Source organism: Hyperolius riggenbachi, chromosome 2 (genome assembly GCF_040937935.1).
Source record: "Hyperolius riggenbachi isolate aHypRig1 chromosome 2, aHypRig1.pri, whole genome shotgun sequence".
Lineage (NCBI taxonomy): Eukaryota > Metazoa > Chordata > Amphibia > Anura > Hyperoliidae > Hyperolius > Hyperolius riggenbachi.
Window position 1 is genome coordinate 5,454,958 of NC_090647.1, and position 18,180 is coordinate 5,473,137.

At 52.9% G+C, this 18,180-nt stretch overlaps 1 protein-coding gene across 1 annotated transcript in view; it reads left to right on the forward strand.

Moving 5' to 3' along the window:
- LOC137542076 (uncharacterized) overlaps positions 1-7,704 on the forward strand; it is a 58,403-nt gene extending 50,699 nt beyond the window's left edge. Inside the window, exons 2-3 of the mRNA XM_068263720.1 lie at positions 4,600-5,628; positions 6,916-7,704. Of these exons, the coding sequence (XP_068119821.1) occupies positions 4,600-5,628; positions 6,916-7,704 (1,818 nt within the window). The remainder of the gene's footprint in view (positions 1-4,599; positions 5,629-6,915) is intronic.
- The last annotated feature ends 10,476 nt before the right edge of the window (positions 7,705-18,180 follow it).

Sequence of the window (18,180 nt, forward strand, 5' to 3'; positions counted from 1 at the left end):
GCGGTTTGCACGCGTAGGCCTACATCTGTTAGTATGGCCGTACACGGAGAAACCGCCGCATGCTCTGATGGCGGTGTGACTGGTTCCGCGTCCAGCGCGGCGGGTGGTACACAACACATGGCTGGTGTGGCTGGGACTGATAGTCCACACAGGTTCAGAAGGACGCGTGCGCGCGCGCCGAGAGGCAGAACTTTTATGACAGCCAGAAGGGAATCAGCTGACCAGGCCGGTCAGCTGACGCTTGTACCAGTTCCCATTGGTCCAGCACTTAGGGGAGGCGCTGGAGAGCGCTGTGCTATATATACTGGGTGCTGGTCATTCATTGGTTGTCTGCCATTGCAAACACTTTTGTGGAAGCACTCAGACCATAGTCAGATCCTTACAGTGTGTTTGAACCAGGTGGACCTGGGAATTCACACTGAGCCAGATTACCTTGTACTGTTGTTGTTTATTATTTGTTAGACCAGTTCCAGGGTGTTGAGATCAAGGCCCTCACACCCCAGACTAGGAATACTGTGTATTTTCTGTGTATTCTCTAGCATAGTTCCAGGGTGTTGAGATCAAGGCCCTCACACCCAAGACTAGGGAACTGTATTGTCTTTGTGTTATATTCCAGACTAGTTCCAGGGTGTTGATGATCACGGACCTCACACCCAAGACTAGGGAATTGTATTATCATGTTATGCTCCAGACTAGTTCAAGGGTGTTGTGACTACGGACCTCACACCCAAGACTAGGATATTGCTATTCCTGCAATCCAGCCTCTGTCCCTCGCCCAGGAGACCACAGGCTACAGGAATATCACCCACAGTCAGGGGTGAATTCCTCAGGAGTCTTAGGCCGCCAGCTCCTCTGGTGGTCCCCACTCAGAGTTGTTACTGTTACACCAAACACTCTCACTATTCTGGTGTCCAGAGGTTAGCAATACATCTGTATTATCGCTGAATCTGCAGATCATCAATAATCAGGCGTATATCTGCATTCTTGGTGGTACTGCAGATCGCCAATAATCAGATTCTCTCTGCGTGCTGACACCGATCGTTACACTTTATCAAAGTCATTCACTGTTCCGCTACCCTATTATTCAGCATACACAGAAACTGAACTCAGGTCTCTAAAGAGACGCTACTATTGTTGTTATCTAGACAGAATAGAGTGTGTTTAACCGTTTTTATTTGCAGGACTAGTCAGTCAGTCGGGACCACTGGCCCATACCAGTGGTGGTGGCAGATACCCTGAAATCATGTGTAAAGTTGTAATTACCGTACCTCACAGGCTCCCTTATGGTTGGGCTGCTGCCCAAATTTCTGTCTGTTTCTGCGCAAAGATCGCGACCAAAGCTTGCATGGTCTGTGTGCTGAAACTGATTGGAAGGCAATTTGCGGTCTGACCACTAGGGCTCCTGTGACACTCCCCAACTAGGCAGAACACCCCTGCATAGCATCATCCCCAATGTTTAGTGTTCCCCACATACAGGCATGCTCCCCAACTAGGCAGAACACCCCTGCATAGCATCATCCCCAATGTTTAGTGTTCCCCACATACAGGCATGCTCCCCAACTAGGCAGAACACCCCCTGCACACTTCATTACTCTCAGCCAGGGCCGTGCCGAGGCATAGGCTGGAGAGGCTCCAGCCTCAGGGCGCAGTGTAGGAGGGGGCGCACAATTCATTCAGCTGTCATTCCTAATTGTGTTTGAAGCAGAAAGAAATAAGAAAAGGGGATACATAGCAGTGACTGCAAGCCAGATAACTATATATTAAGGTGTTGGGGAGGTTGTGGGCCCTGTGGCACCTTAGTCTAATAGCAATCAGTGTGTGACAGCTGGGGTGGGAGGGATGGAGGGGCGCACTTTGGTGTCTCAGCCTTGGGTGCTGGAGGACCTTGTCCCGCCTCTGCTCTCAGCGCAATCACTACAGAATGGGCTGAGGACAGGCTTAGCATCGGGGAAAATGATGAGGACAGGACGGTGACTTCTTCTTGTATATAGCGAAGGTGAATTATCACTGAGAGTCCAGGCTGCTTGATCATAACATTTAATTCAACAGGTTCTCACAACATTAGATGACAACATTGTTTACACATTTCTCTTAATGGAAACTCACTAATTGTAAACATAGCTGGGCTGACACAGGAGGGGTCACTAGATGGAGATGTTGCGGCATTGTCCAGGGAGAGGAACAGACTCATCTTGGCATGTTTCCAGATGTGGTATATGAACATATCTTCTCATTTATGGTTGAAGAAGGCATAGCAGTTCTAGGATGTATTGTCTCTACATTCCGGGGTGAAGAGTAGGACTATAGTGTTGGTCATTGCCTCAGTGGTCCTTGTACTGCTGGGTGTGGCTGCTGGTATAGTGGAGGTCATTGCCTCAGCGGTCCTTGTACTGCTGGGCGTGGCTGCTGTTATAGAGGAGGTCATTGCCTCAGCGGTCCTTGTACTGCTGGGTGTGGCTGCTGGTATAGTGGAGGTCATTGCCTCAGCGGTCCTTGTACTGCTGGGCGTGGCTGCTGTTATAGAGGAGGTCATTGCCTCAGTGGTCCTTGTACTGCTGGGTGTGGCTGCTGGTATAGTGGAGGTCATTGCCTCAGCGGTCCTTGTACTGCGGGGCGTGGCTGCTGGTATAGTGGAGGTCATTGCCTCAGTGGTCCTTGTACTGCAGGGTGTGGCTGCTGGTATAGTGGAGGTCATTGCCTCAGCGGTCCATGTACTGCGGGGCGTGGCTGCTGGTATAGTGGAGGTCATTGCCTCAGCGGTCCATGTACTGCGGGGCGTGGATGCTGGTATAGTGGTCATTGCCTCAGCGGTTTTTGTACTGCTGGTGTGGTAGCCAGAGGGGATGCTGTTATAGTGGAGGTCATTGCCTCAGCGGTCCTTGTACTGCAGGGTGTGGCTGCTGTTATAGTGGAGGTCATTGCCTCAGCGGCCCTTGTACTGCTGGGTGTGGCTACTGGTATAGTAAAGGTCATTGCCTCAGCGGTCCTTGTACTGCTGGGTGTGGCTGCTGGTATAGTGGAGGTCATTGCCTCAGCGGCCCTTGTACTGCTGAGTGTGGCTACTGGTATAGTAAAGGTCATTGCCTCAGCGGTCCTTGTACTGCTGGGTGTGGCTGCTGTTATAGTGGAGGTCATTGCCTCAGCGGTCCTTGTACTGCGGGGCGTGGCTGCTGGTATAGTGGAGGTCATTGCCTCAGCGGTCCTTGTACTGCTGGGTGTGGCTGCTGGTATAGTGGAGGCCATTGCCTCAGCAGTCCTTGTACTGCCGGGTGTAGCAGCCGGAGGGGATGCTGCTATAGTGTAGGTCATTGCCTCAGAGGTCCTTGTACTGCAGGGTGTGGCTGCTGTTATAGTGGAGGTCATTGCCTCAGCGGTCCTTGTACTGCTGGGTGTGGCTGCTGGTATAGTGGAGGTCATTGCCTCAGCAGTCCTTGTACTGCCGGGTGTAGCAGCCGGAGGGGATGCTGTTATAGTGTAGGTCATTGCCTCAGCGGTCCTTGTACTGCAGGGTGTGGCTGCTGGTATAGTGGAGATCATTGCCTCAGTGGTCTTTGTACTGCCGGGGTGTAGCTGCTAGTATAGTGGAGGTCATTGCCTCAGCGGTCCTTGTACTGCGGGGTGTGGCTGCTGGTATAGTGGAGCTCATTGCCTCAGTGGTTCTTGTACTGCGGGTGTGGCTGCTGGTATAGTGGAGGTCATTGCCTCCGCGGTCCTTGTACTGCGGGGCGAGGCTGCTGGTATAGTGGTCATTGCCTCAGCGGTTTTTGTACTGCTGGGTGTGGTAGCCAGAGGGGATGCTGTTATAGTGGAGGTCATTGCCTCAGCGGTCCTTGTACTGCTGGGTGTGGCTGCTGGTATAGTGGAGGTCATTGCCTCAGCGGTCCTTGTACTGCTGGATGTGGCTGCTGGTATAGTGGAGGTCATTGCCTCAGCGGTCCATGTACTACGGGGTGTGGCTGCTGGTATAGTGGAGGTCATTGCCTCAGTGGTCCTTGCACTGCCGGGGCGTGGCTGCTGGAATAGTGGAGGCCATTGCCTCAGCGGTCCTTGTACTGCTGGGTGTGGCTGCTGGTATAGTGAAGATCATTGCCTCACCGGTCCTTGTACTGCTGGGTGTGGCTGCTGGTATAGTGAAGATCATTGCCTCAGCGGTCCTTGTACTGCTGGGTGTGGCTGCTGGTATAGTGAAGATCATTGCCTCACCGGTCCTTGTACTGCTGGGTGTGGCTGCTGGTATAGTGAAGATCATTGCCTCAGCGGTCCTTGTACTGCTGGGTGTGGCTGCTGGTATAGTGAAGATCATTGCCTCACCGGTCCTTGTACTGCTGGGGTGTGGCTGCTGGTATAGTGAAGATCATTGCCTCAGCGGTCCTTGTACTGCTGGGTGTGGCTGCTGTTATAGTGGAGGTCATTGCCTCAGTGGTCCTTTTACTGCTGGGTGTGGTTTCTGGTATAGTGGAGGTCATTGCCTCAGCGGTCCTTGTACTGTGGGGTGTGGCTGCTGGTATAGTGGGGGTCATTGCCTCAGTGGTCATTGTACTGCAGGGTGTGGTTTCTGGTATAGTGGAGATCATTGCCTCAGCGGTCCTTGTACTGCAGGGTGTGGTTTCTGGTATAGTGGAGGTCATTGCCTCAGTGGTCCTTGTACTGCGGGGTGTGGCTGCTGGTATAGTGGAGGTCATTGCCTCAGTGGTCCTTGTACTGCAGGGTGTGGTTTCTGGTATAGTGGAGGTCATTGCCTCAGCGGTCCTTGTACTGCAGGGTGTGGTTTCTGGTATAGTGGAGGTCATTGCCTCAGTGGTCCTTGTACTGCTGGGTGTGGTTGCTGTTATAGTGGGGGTCATTGCCTCAGTGGTCCTTGTACTGCAGGGTGTGGCTTCTGGTATAGTGGAGGTCATTGCCTCAGCGGTCCTTGTACTGCAGGGTGTGGTTTCTGGTATAGTGGAGGTCATTGCCTCAGTGGTCCTTGTACTGCGGGGTGTGGCTGCTGGTATAGTGGAGGTCATTGCCTCAGCGGACCTTGTACTGCGGGGTGTGGCTGCTGGTATAGTGGAGGTCATTGCCTCAGTGGTCCTTGTACTGCTGGGTGTGGTTTCTGATATAGTGGAGGTCATTGCCTCAGCGGTCCTTGTACTGCGGGGTGTGGCTGCTGGTATAGTGGAGGTCATTGCCTCAGCTGTCCTTGTACTGCTGGGTGTGGCTGCTGGTATAGTAAAGGTCATTGCCTCAGCTGTCCTTGTACTGCAGGGTGTGGTAGCCAGAGAGGATGCTGTTATAGTGGAGGTCATTGCCTCAGCGGTCCTTGTACTGCAGGGTGTGCCTGCTGTTATAGTGGAGGTCATTGCCTCAGCGGTCCTTGTACTGCTGGGTGTGGCTGCTGGTATAGTGGAGGTCATTGCCTCAGCGGCCCTTGTACTGCTGGGTGTGGCTACTGGTATAGTAAAGGTCATTGCCTCAGCGGTCCTTGTACTGCTGGGTGTGGCTGCTGTTATAGAGGAGGTCATTGCCTCAGCGGTCCTTGTACTGCGGGGCGTGGCTGCTGGTATAGTGGAGGTCATTGCCTCAGCGGTCCTTGTACTGCTGGGTGTGGCTGCTGGTATAGTGAAGGTCATTGCCTCAGCAGTCCTTGTACTGCCGGGTGTAGCAGCCGGAGGGGATGCTGTTATAGTGTAGGTCATTGCCTCAGAGGTCCTTGTACTGCAGGGTGTGGCTGCTGTTATAGTGGAGGTCATTGCCTCAGCGGTCCTTGTACTGCTGGGTGTGGCTGCTGGTATAGTGGAGGTCATTGCCTCAGCAGTCCTTGTACTGCCGGGTGTAGCAGCCGGAGGGGATGCTGTTATAGTGTAGGTCATTGCCTCAGCGGTCCTTGTACTGCAGGGTGTGGCTGCTGGTATAGTGGAGATCATTGCCTCAGTGGTCTTTGTACTGCCGGGGTGTAGCTGCTAGTATAGTGGAGGTCATTGCCTCAGCGGTCCTTGTACTGCGGGGTGTGGCTGCTGGTATAGTGGAGCTCATTGCCTCAGTGGTTCTTGTACTGCGGGGTGTGGCTGCTGGTATAGTGGAGGTCATTGCCTCAGCGGTCCTTGTACTGCGGGGCGAGGCTGCTGGTATAGTGGTCATTGCCTCAGCGGTTTTTGTACTGCTGGGTGTGGTAGCCAGAGGGGATGCTGTTATAGTGGAGGTCATTGCCTCAGCGGTCCTTGTACTGCTGGGTGTGGCTGCTGGTATAGTGGAGGTCATTGCCTCAGCGGTCCTTGTACTGCTGGATGTGGCTGCTGGTATAGTAGAGGTCATTGCCTCAGCGGTCCATGTACTACGGGGTGTGGCTACTGGTATAGTGGAGGTCATTGCCTCAGTGGTCCTTGCACTGCCGGGGCGTGGCTGCTGGAATAGTGGAGGCCATTGCCTCAGCGGTCCTTGTACTGCTGGGTGTGGCTGCTGGTATAGTGAAGATCATTGCCTCACCGGTCCTTGTACTGCTGGGTGTGGCTGCTGGTATAGTGAAGATCATTGCCTCAGCGGTCCTTGTACTGCTGGGTGTGGCTGCTGGTATAGTGAAGATCATTGCCTCACCGGTCCTTGTACTGCTGGGTGTGGCTGCTGGTATAGTGAAGATCATTGCCTCAGCGGTCCTTGTACTGCTCGGTGTGGCTGCTGGTATAGTGAAGATCATTGCCTCACTGGTCCTTGTACTGCTGGGGTGTGGCTGCTGGTATAGTGAAGATCATTGCCTCAGCAGTCCTTGTACTGCTGGGTGTGGCTGCTGTTACAGTGGAGGTCATTGCCTCAGTGGTCCTTGTACTGCTGGGTGTGGTTTCTGGTATAGTGGAGGTCATTGCCTCAGCGGTCCTTGTACTGTGGGGTGTGGCTGCTGGTATAGTGGGGGTCATTGCCTCAGTGGTCATTGTATTGCAGGGTGTGGTTTCTGGTATAGTGGAGATCATTGCCTCAGCGGTCCTTGTACTGCAGGGTGCGGTTTCTGGTATAGTGGAGGTAATTGCCTCAGTGGTCCTTGTACTGCGGGGTGTGGCTGCTGGTATAGTGGAGGTCATTGCCTCAGTGGTCCTTGTACTGCAGGGTGTGGTTTCTGGTATAGTGGAGGTCATTGCCTCAGCGGTCCTTGTACTGCAGGGTGTGGTTTCTGGTATAGTGGAGGTCATTGCCTCAGTGGTCCTTGTACTGCTGGGTGTGGTTGCTGTTATAGTGGGGGTCATTGCCTCAGTGGTCCTTGTACTGCAGGGTGTGGCTTCTGGTATAGTGGAGGTCATTGCCTCAGCGGTCCTTGTACTGCAGGGTGTGGTTTCTGGTATAGTGGAGGTCATTGCCTCAGTGGTCTTTGTACTGCGGGGTGTGGCTGCTGGTATAGTGGAGGTCATTGCCTCAGCGGACCTTGTACTGCGGGGTGTGGCTGCTGGTATAGTGGAGGTCATTGCCTCAGTGGTCCTTGTACTGCTGGGTGTGGTTTCTGATATAGTGGAGGTCATTGCCTCAGCGGTCCTTGTACTGCAGGGTGTGGTTTCTGGTATAGTGGAGGTCATTGCCTCAGCGGTCCTTGTACTGCGGGGTGTGGCTGCTGGTATAGTGGAGGTCATTGCCTCAGCGGTCCTTGTACTGCTGGGTGTGGCTGCTGGTATAGTAAAGGTCATTGCCCCAGCGGTCCTTGTACTGCAGGGTGTGCCTGCTGGTATAGAGGACCTCTGCTGACTTGCTTGCCCAAGAGTTGGAAGAAAATATGCACTGGCTCTTGAGAATGCATTTTTCAAATAGACACTGTTGTTATACGTTAAAATTTAACTGCTGTAAAGAATATATTGGATCAATAGTAGCACCTGCTGAAGTGACAGATTCAATATTTAAAGGTAGAAAAGTATTAGCAAGTGTCATAGTCATAGAATTTAAAGGGAATTATGAAGCAATTTGAGCAGGTGCTGGTGGAGTGGTTGTAGCCGCTGTTGTGGTGGTAGATTCAGTAGTGGCTGGTGGAGTGGTTGTAGCCGCTGTTGTGGTGGTAGATTCAGTAGTGGCTGGTGGAGTAGTTGTTGCCGCTGTTGTGGTGGTAGAGTCAGTAGTGGCTGGTGGAGTGGTTGTAGCCGCTGTTGTGGTGGTAGATTCAGTAGTGGCTGGTGGAGTAGTTGTAGCCGCTGTTGTGGTGGTAGATTCAGTAGTTGCTGGTGGAGTGGTTGTAGCCGCTGTTGTGGTGGTAGATTCAGTAGTTGCTAGTGGAGTAGTTGTTGCCGCTGTTGTGGTGGTAGATTCAGTAGTTGCTGGTGGAGTGGTTGTAGCCGCTGTTGTGGTGGTAGATTCAGTAGTTGCTGGTGGAGTAGTTGTAGCCGCTGTTGTGGTGGTAGATTCAGTAGTTGCTGGTGGAGTAGTTGTTGCCGCTGTTGTGGTGGTAGATTCAGTAGTGGCTGGTGGAGTAGTTGTAGCCACTGTTGTGGTGGTAAATTCAGTAGTGGCTGGTGGAGTGGTTGTAGCCGCTGTTGTGGTGGTAGATTCAGTAGTGGCTGGTGGAGTGGTTGTAGCCGCTGTTATGGTGGTAGATTCAGTAGTGGCTGGTGGAGTGGTTGTAACCGCTGTGGTGGTGGTAGATTCAGTAGTGGCTGGTGGAGTGGTTGTAGCCGCTGTTGTGGTGGTCGATTCAGTAGTGGCTGGTGGAGTAGTTGTAGCCGCTATTGTGGTGGTAGATTCAGTAGTGGCTGGTGGAGTGGTTGTAACCGCTGTTGTGGTGGTAGATTCAGTAGTGGCTGGTGGAGTGGTTGTAGCCACTGTTATGGTGGTAGATTCAGTAGTGGCTGGTGGAGTGGTTGTAGCCGCTGTTGTGGTGGTAGATTTAGTAGTGGCTGGTGGAGTAGTTGTAGCCACTGTTGTGGTGGTAGATTCAGTAGTGGCTGGTGGAGTGGTTGTAGCCGCTGTTGTGGTGGTAGATTCAGTAGTGGCTGGTGGAGTGGTTGTAGCCGTTGTTGTGGTGGTAGATTCAGTAGTGGCAGGTGGAGTGGTTGTAGCCGCTGTTGTGGTGGTAGATTCAGTAGTTACTGGTGTAGTGGTTGTAGCCGCTGTGGAGGTGGTAGATTCAGTAGTGGCTGGTGGAGTGGTTGTAGCCGCTGTTGGGGTGGTAGATTCAGTAGTGGCTGGTGGAGTTGTTGTAGCTGCTATTGTGGTGGTAGATTCAGTACGTGCTGGTGGAGTGGTTGTAGCAGCTGTGGTGGTGGTAGATTAAGTAGTGGCTGGTGGAGTAGTTGTAGCCGCTGTTGTGGTGGTAGATTCAGTAGGTGCTGGTGGAGTAGTTGTAGCAGCTGTGGTGGTGGTAGATTCAGTAGTGGCTGGTGGAGTAGTTGTTGCCGCTGTTGTGGTGGTAGATTCAGTAGTTGCTGGTGGAGTGGTTGTAGCCGCTGTTGTGGTGGTAGATTCAGTAGTTGCTAGTGGAGTAGTTGTTGCCGCTGTTGTGGTGGTAGATTCAGTAGTTGCTGGTGGAGTGGTTGTAGCCGCTGTTGTGGTGGTAGATTCAGTAGTTGCTGGTGGAGTGGTTGTAGCCGCTGTTGTGGTGGTAGATTCAGTAGTTGCTAGTGGAGTAGTTGTTGCCGCTGTTGTGGTGGTAGATTCAGTAGTTGCTGGTGGAGTGGTTGTAGCCGCTGTTGTGGTGGTAGATTCAGTAGTTGCTGGTGGAGTAGTTGTAGCCGCTGTTGTGGTGGTAGATTTAGTAGTTGCTGGTGGAGTAGTTGTTGCCGCTGTTGTGGTGGTAGATTCAGTAGTGGCTGGTGGAGTAGTTGTAGCCACTGTTGTGGTGGTAGATTCAGTAGTGGCTGGTGGAGTGGTTGTAGCCGCTGTTGTGGTGGTAGATTCAGTAGTGGCTGGTGGAGTGGTTGTAGCTGCTGTTGTGGTGGTAGATTCAGTAGTGGCTGGTGGAGTGGTTGTAACCGCTGTGGTGGTGGTAGATTCAGTAGTGGCTGGTGGAGTGGTTGTAGCCGCTGTTGTGGTGGTCGATTCAGTAGTGGCTGGTGGAGTGGTTGTAGCCGCTATTGTGGTGGTAGATTCAGTAGTGGCTGGTGGAGTGGTTGTAGCCGCTGTTGTGGTGGTAGATTCAGTAGTGGCTGGTGGAGTGGTTGTAGCCACTGTTGTGGTGGTAGATTCAGTAGTGGCTGGTGGAGTGGTTGTAGCCGCTGTTGTGGTGGTAGATTCAGTAGTGGCTGGTGGAGTAGTTGTAGCCACTGTTGTGGTGGTAGATTCAGTAGTGGCAGGTGGAGTGGTTGTAGCCACTGTTGTGGTGGTAGATTCAGTAGTGGCTGGTGGAGTGGTTGTAGCCGCTGTTGTGGTGGTAGATTCAGTAGTGGCTGGTGGCGTGGTTGTAGTCGCTGTTGTGGTGGTAGATTCAGTAGTGGCTGGTGGAGTAGATGTAGCCGCTGTTGTGGTGGTAGATTCAGTAGTGGCTGGTGGAGTGGTTGTAGCCGCTGTTGTGGTGGTAGATTCAGTAGTGGCTGGTGGAGTAGTTGTAGCCGCTGTTGTGGTGGTAGATTCAGTAGTAGCTGGTAGAGTGGGTGTAGCCGCTGTTGTGGTGGTAGATTCAGTAGTGGCTGGTGGAGTGGTTGTAACCGCTGTGGTGGTGGTAGATTCAGTAGTGGCTGGTGGAGTGGTTGTAGCCTCTGTTGTGGTGGTAGATTCAGTAGTTGCTGGTGGACTGGTTGTAGCCGCTGTTGTGGTGGTAGATTGAGTAGTTGCTGGTGGAGTGGTTGTAGCCGCTGTCGTGGTGGTAGATTCAGTAGTGGCTGGTGGAGTGGTTGTTGCTGCTGTTGAGGTGGTAGATTCAGTAGTGGCTGGTGGAGTAGTTGTAGCTGCTGTTGTGGTGGTAGATTCAGTAGTGGCTGGTGGAGTGGGTGTAGCCGCTGTTGTGGTGGTAGATTCAGTAGTGGCTGGTGGAGTGGTTGTAGCCGCTGTGGTGGTGGTAGATTCAGTAGTGGCTGGTGGAGTGGTTGTAGCCGCTGGTGTGGTAGATTCAGTAGTTGCTGGTGGAGTGGTTGTAGCCGCTGTTGTGGTGGTAGATTCAGTAGTTGCTAGTGGAGTAGTTGTTGCCGCTGTTGTGGTGGTAGATTCAGTAGTTGCTGGTGGAGTGGTTGTAGCCGCTGTTGTGGTGGTAGATTCAGTAGTTGCTGGTGGAGTAGTTGTAGCCGCTGTTGTGGTGGTAGATTCAGTAGTTGCTGGTGGAGTAGTTGTTGCCGCTGTTGTGGTGGTAGATTCAGTAGTGGCTGGTGGAGTGGTTGTAGCCGCTGTTGTGGTGGTAGATTCAGTAGTTGCTGGTGGAGTAGTTGTAGCCGCTGTTGTGGTGGTAGATTCAGTAGTTGCTGGTGGAGTAGTTGTTGCCGCTGTTGTTGTGGTAGATTCAGTAGTGGCTGTTGGAGTGGTTGTAGCCACTGTTGTGGTGGTAGATTCAGTAGTGGCTGGTGGAGTGGTTGTAGCCACTGTTGTGGTGGTAGATTCAGTAATGGCTGGTGGAGTGGTTGTAGCCGCTGTTGTGGTGGTAGATTCAGTAGTGGCTGGTGGAGTGGTTGTAGCCTCTGTTGTGGTGGTAGATTCAGTAGTGGCTGGTGGAGTGGTTGTAGCCGCTGTTGTGGTGGTAGATTCAGTAGTTGCTGGTGGAGTAGTTGTAGCCGCTGTTGTGGTGGTAGATTCAGTAGTTGCTGGTGGAGTAGTTGTTGCCGCTGTTGTGGTGGTAGATTCAGTAGTGGCTGGTGGAGTGGTTGTAGCCGCTGTTGTGGTGGTAGATTCAGTAGTTGCTGGTGGAGTAGTTGTAGCCGCTGTTGTGGTGGTAGATTCAGTAGTTGCTGGTGGAGTAGTTGTTGCCGCTGTTGTGGTGGTAGATTCAGTAGTGGCTGGTGGAGTAGTTGTAGCCACTGTTGTGGTGGTAGATTCAGTAGTGGCTGGTGGAGTGGTTGTAGCCGCTGTTGTGGTGGTAGATTCAGTAATGGCTGGTGGAGTGGTTGTAGCCTCTGTTGTGGTGGTAGATTCAGTAGTTGCTGGTGGAGTGGTTGTAGCCGCTGTTGTGGTGGTAGATTGAGTAGTTGCTGGGGGAGTGGTTGTAGCCGCTGTCGTGGTGGTAGATTCAGTAGTGGCTGGTGGAGTGGTTGTTGCTGCTGTTGAGGTGGTAGATTCAGTAGTGGCTGGTGGAGTAGTTGTAGCTGCTGTTGTGGTGGTAGATTCAGTAGTGGCTGGTGGAGTGGGTGTAGCCGCTGTTGTGGTGGTAGATTCAGTAGTGGCTGGTGGAGTGGTTGTAGCCGATGTTGTGGTGGTAGATTCAGTAGTGGCTGGTGGAGTGATTGTAGCCTCTGTTGTGGTGGTAGATTCAGTAGTGGCTGGTGAAGTGGTTGTAGCCGCTGTTGTGGTGGTCGATTCAGTAGTGGCTGGTGGAGTGGTTGTAGCCGCTGTTGTGGTGGTCGATTTAGTAGCGGCTGGTGGAGTGAATGTAGCCGCTGTTGTGGTGGTAGATTCAGTAGTGGCTGGTGGAGTGGTTGTAGCCGCTGTTGTGGTGGTAGATTTAGTAGTGGCTGGTGGAGTGGTTGTAGCCGCTGTTGTGGTGGTCGATTCAGTAGTGGCTGGTGGAGTGGTTGTAGCCGCTATGGTGGTGGTCGATTCAGTAATAGCTGGTGTAGTGGTTGTAGCCGCTGTAGTGGTGGTAGATTCAGTAGTGGCTGGTGGAGTGGTTGTAGCCGCTGTTGTGGTGGTAGATTCAGTAGTGGCTGGTGGAGTGGTTGTAGCCGCTGTTGTGGTGGTCGATTCAGTAGTGGCTGGTGAAGTGGTTGTAGCCGCTGTTGTGGTGGTCGATTCAGTAGTGGCTGGTGGAGTGGTTGTAGCCGCTGTTGTGGTGGTCGATTCAGTAGCGGCTGGTGGAGTGAATGTAGCCGCTGTTGTGGTGGTAGATTCAGTAGTGGCTGGTGGAGTGGTTGTAGCCGCTGTTGTGGTGGTCGATTTAGTAGTGGCTGGTGGAGTGGTTGTAGCCGCTGTTGTGGTGGTCGATTCAGTTGTGGCTGGTGGAGTGGTTGTAGCCGCTGTGGTGGTGGTCGATTCAGTAATAGCTGGTGTAGTGGTTGTAGCCGCTGTAGTGGTGGTATATTCAGTAGTGGCTGGTGGAGTGGTTGTAGCCGCTGTTGTGGTGGTAGATTCAGTAGTGGCTGGTGGAGTGGTTGTAGCCGCTGTTGTGGTGGTCGATTCAGTAGTGGCTGGTGGAGTGGTTGTAGCCGCTGTTGTGGTGTTCGATTCAGTAGTGGCTGGTGGAGTGGTTGTAGCCGCTGTGGTGGTGGTCGATTCAGTAATAGCTGGTGTAGTGGTTGTAGCCGCTGTAGTGGTGGTCGATTCAGTAGTGGCTGGTGGAGTGGTTGTAGCCGCTGTGGTGGTGGTAGATTCAGAAGTGGCTGGTGGAGTGGTTGTAGCCGCTGTTGTGGTGGTAGATTCAGTAGTGGCTGGTGGAGTGGTTGTAGCCGCTGTTGTGGGGGTAGATTCAGTAGTGGCTGGTGGAGTGGTTGTAGCCGCTGTTGTGGTGGTAGATTCAGTAGTGGCAGGTGGAGTGGTTGTAGCCGCTGTTGTGGTGGTAGATTCAGTAGTTACTGGTGTAGTGGTTGTAGCCGCTGTGGAGGTGGTAGATTCAGTAGTGGCTGGTGGAGTGGTTGTAGCCGCTGTTGTGGTGGTAGATTCAGTAGTGGCTGGTGGAGTTGTTGTAGCTGCTATTGTGGTGGTAGATTCAGTAGGTGCTGGTGGAGTGGTTGTAGCAGCTGTGGTGGTGGTAGATTCAGTAGTGGCTGGTGGAGTAGTTGTAGCCGCTGTTGTGGTGGTAGATTCAGTAGTGGCTGGTGGAGTCGTTGTAGCCGCTGTTGTGGTGGTAGATTCAGTAGTGGCTGGTGGAGTGGTTGTAGCCGCTGTTGTGGTGGTAGATTCAGTAGTGGCTGGTGGAGTGGTTGTAGCCGCTGTTGTGGTGGTAGATTCAGTAGTGGCTGGTGGGGTAGTTGTAGCCACTGTTGTGGTGGTAGATTCAGTAGTGGCTGGTGGAGTGGTTGTAGCCACTGTTGTGGTGGTAGATTCAGTAGTTGCTAGTGGAGTAGTTGTAGCCGCTGTTGTGGTGGTAGATTCAGTAGTGGCTGGTGGCGTAGTTGTAGCCACTGTTGTGGTGGTAAATTCAGTAGTGGCTGGTGGAGTGGTTGTAGCCGCTGTTGTGGTGGTAGATTCAGTAGTGGCTGGTGGAGTGGTTGTAGCCGCTGTTGTGGTGGTAGATTCAGTAGTGGCTGGTGGAGTGGTTGTAGTCACTGTTGTGGTGGTAGATTCAGTAGTGGCTGGTGGAGTGATTGTAGCCGCTGTTGTGGTGGTAGATTCAGTAGTGGCTGGTGAAGTGGTTGTAGCCGCTGTTGTGGTTGTCGATTCAGTAGTGGCTGGTGGAGTGGTTGTAGCCGCTGTTGTGGTGGTCGATTCAGTAGCGGCAGGTGGAGTGAATGTAGCCGCTGTTGTGGTGGTAGATTCAGTAGTGGCTGGTGGAGTGGTTGTAGCCGCTGTTGTGGTGGTCGATTCAGTAGTGGCTGGTGGAGTGGTTGTAGCCGCTGTTGTGGTGGTCGATTCAGTAGTGGCTGGTGGAGTGCTTGTAGTCGCCGTGGTGGTGGTCGATTCAGTAATAGCTGGTGTAGTAGTTGTAGCCGCTGTAGTGGTGGTAGATTCAGTAGTGGCTGGTGGAGTGGTTGTAGCCGCTGTTGTGGTGGTAGATTCAGTAGTGGCTGGTGGAGTGGTTGTAGCCGCTGTTGTGGTGGTCGATTCAGTAGTGGCAGGTGGAGTGGTTGTAGCCGCTGTTGTGGTGGTAGATTCAGTAGTGGCTGGTGGAGTGGTTGCAGCCGCTGTTGTAAGGGTTGATTTAATAGTGGCTGGTGGAGTGGTTGTAGCCGCTGTTGTGGTGGTAGATTCAGTAGTGGCAGGTGGAGTGGTTGTAGCCGCTGTTGTGGTGGTAGATTCAGTAGTTACTGGTGTAGTGGTTGTAGCCGCTGTTGTGGTGGTAGATTCAGTAGTGGCTGGTGGAGTGGTTGTAACCGCTGTGGTGGTAGTAGATTCAGTAGTGGCTGGTGGAGTGGTTGTAGCCGCTGTTGTGGTGGTCGATTCAGTAGTAACTGGTGGAGTGTTTGTAGCTGCTGTTGTGGTGGTAGATTCAGTAGTGGCTGGTGGAGTGGTTGTAGCCGCTGCTGTGGTGGTAGATTCAGTAGTGGCTGGTGGAGTGGTTGTAGCCGCTGATGTGGTGGTAGATTCAGTAGTGGCTGGTGGAGTGATTGTAGCCGCTGTTGTGGTGGTAGATTCAGTAGTGGCTGGTGAAGTGGTTGTAGCCGCTGTTGTGGTGGTCGATTCAGTAGCGGCTGGTGGAGTGGTTGTAGCCGCTGTTGTGGTGGTAGATTCAGTAGTGGCTGGAGGAGTGGTTGTAGCCGCTGTTGTGGTAATCGATTCAGTAGTCGCTGGTGGAGTGGTTGTAGCCGCTGTTGTGGTGGTCGATTCAGTAGTGGCTGGTGGAGTGGTTGTAGCCGCTGTGGTGGTGGTCCATTCAGTAATGGCTGGTGTAGTGGTTGTAGCCGCTGTAGTGGTGGTAGATTCAGTAGTGGCTGGTGGAATGGTTGTAGCCGCTGTTGTGGTGGTAGATTCAGTAGTGGCTGGTGGAGTGGTTGTAGCCGCTGTTGTGGTGGTAGATTCAGTAGTTGCTGGTGGAGTGGTTGTAGCCGCTGTTGTGGTGGTCGATTCAGTAGTGGCAGGTGGAGTGGTTGTTGCCGCTGTTGTGGTGGTAGATTCAGTAGGGGCTGGTGGAGTGGTTGCAGCCGCTGTTGTGGGGGTAGATTCAGTAGTGGCTAGTGGAGTGGTTGTAGCCGCTGTTGTGGTGGTAGATTCAGTAGTGGCAGGTGGAGTGGTTGTAGCCGCTGTTGTGGTGGTAGATTCAGTAGTTACTGGTGTAGTGGTTGTAGCCGCTGTTGTGGTGGTAGATTCAGTAGTGGCTGGTGGAGTGGTTGTAGTCGCTGTTGTGGTGGTCGATTCAGTAGTGGCTGGTGGAGTGGTTGTAGCAGCTGTTGTGGTGGTAGATTCAGTAGTGGCTGGTGGAGTGATTGTAGCCGCTGTTGTGGTGGTAGATTCAGTAGTGGCTGGTGAAGTGGTTGTAGCCGCTGTTGTGGTGGTCGATTCAGTAGTGGCTGGTGGAGTGGTTGTAGCCGCTGTTGTGGTGGTCGATTCAGTAGCGGCTGGTGGAGTGGTTGTAGCCGCTGTTGTGGTGGTAGATTCAGTAGTGGCTGGTGGAGTGGTTGTAGCCGCTGTTGTGGTGGTCGATTCAGTAGTGGCTGGTGGAGTGGTTGTAGCCGCTGTTGTGGTGGTCGATTCAGTAGTGGCTGGTGGAGTGGTTGTAGCCGCTGTGGTGGCGGTCGATTCAGTAATGGCTGGTGTAGTGGTTGTAGCCGCTGTAATGGTGGTAGATTCAGTAGTGGCTGGTGGAGTGGTTGTAGCCGCTGTTGTGGTGGTATATTCAGTAGTGGCTGGTGGAGTGGTTGTAGCCGCTGTTGTGGTGGTCGATTCAGTAGTGGCAGGTGGAGTGGTTGTAGCCGCTGTTGTGGTGGTAGATTCAGTAGTGGCTGGTGGAGTGGTTGCAGCCGCTGTTGTGGGGGTAGATTCAGTAGTGGCTGGTGGAGTAGTTGTAGCCGCTGTTGTGGTGGTAGATTCAGTAGTTACTGGTGTAGTGGTTGTAGCCGCTGTTGTGGTGGTAGATTCAGTAGTGGCTGGTGGAGTGGTTGTAGCCGCTGTTGTGGTGGTCGATTCAGTAGTGGCTGGTGGAGCGGTTGTAGCAGCTGTTGTGGTGTTAGATTCAGTAGTTACTGGTGTAGTGGTTGTAGCCGCTGTTGTGGTGGTAGATTCAGTAGTGGCTGGTTGAGTGGTTGTAGCCGCTGTTGTGGTGGTAGATTCAGTAGTGGCTGGTGGAGTGGTTGTAGCCGCTGTTGTGGTGGTAGATTCAGTAGTGGCTGGTGGAGTGGTTGTAGCCGCTGTTGTGGTGGTCGATTCAGTAATGGCTGGTGGAGTAGTTGTAGCCGCTGTTGTGTTGGTAGATTCAGTAGTGGCTGGTGGAGTAGTTGTAGCCGCTTTTGTGGTGGTAGATTTAGTAGTGGCTGGTGGAATTGTTGTATCCGCTGTTGTGGTGGTAGATTCAGTAGTGGCTGGTGGAGTGGTTGTAGCCGCTGTAGTGGTGGTAGATTCAGTAGTGGCTGGTGGAGTAGTTGTAGCCGCTGTTGTGGTGGTAGATTCAGTAGTGGCTGGTGGAGTGGTTGTAGTCGCTGTTGTGGTAGATTCAGTAGTGGCTGGTGGAGTGGTTGTAGCCGCTGTAGTGGTGGTAGATTCAGTAGTGGCTGGTGGAGTAGTTGTAGCCGCTGTTGTGGTGGTAGATTCAGTAGTGGCTGGGGGAGTAGTTGTAGCCGCTGTTGTGGTGGTAGATTCAGTAGTGGCCGGTGGAGTGGTTGTAGCCGCTGTAGTGGTGGTATATTCAGTAGTGGCTGGTGGAGTGGTTGTAGCCGCTGTTGTGGTGGTCGATTCAGTAGTGGCTGGTGGAGTGGTTGTAGCCGCTGTTGTAGTGGTAGATTCAGTAGTTGCTGGCTGAGTGGTTGTATCCGCTGTTGTTGTGGTTGATTCAGTAGTGGCTGGTGGAGTGGTTGTAGCCGCTGTTGTGGTGGTAGATTCAGTAGTGGCTGGCAGGGTGGTTGTAGCCGCTGTGGTGGTGGTAGATTCAGTAGTGGCTGGTGGAGTGATTGTAGCCGCTGTAGTGGTGGAAGATTCAGTAGTGGCTGGTGGAGTGGTTGTAGCCACTGTTGTGGTGGTAGATTCAGTAGTGGCTGGTGGAGTGGTTGTAGCCGCTGTTGTGGTGGTAGATTCAGTAGTGGCTGGTGGAGTGGTTGTAGCCGCTATTGTGGTGGTAGATTCAGTAGTGGCTGGTGGAGTAGTTGTAGCCTCTGTTGTGGTGGTCGATTCAGTAGTTGTTGGTGGAGTGTTTGTAGCCGCTGTTGTGGTGGTAGATTCAGTAGTGGCTGTTGGAGTGGTTGTAGCCGCTGTTGTGGTGGTCGATTCAGTGGTGGCTGGTGGAGTGGTTGTAGCCGCTGTTGTGGTGGTCGATTCAGTAGTGGCTGGTGGAGTGGTTGTAGCCGCTGTTGTGGTGGT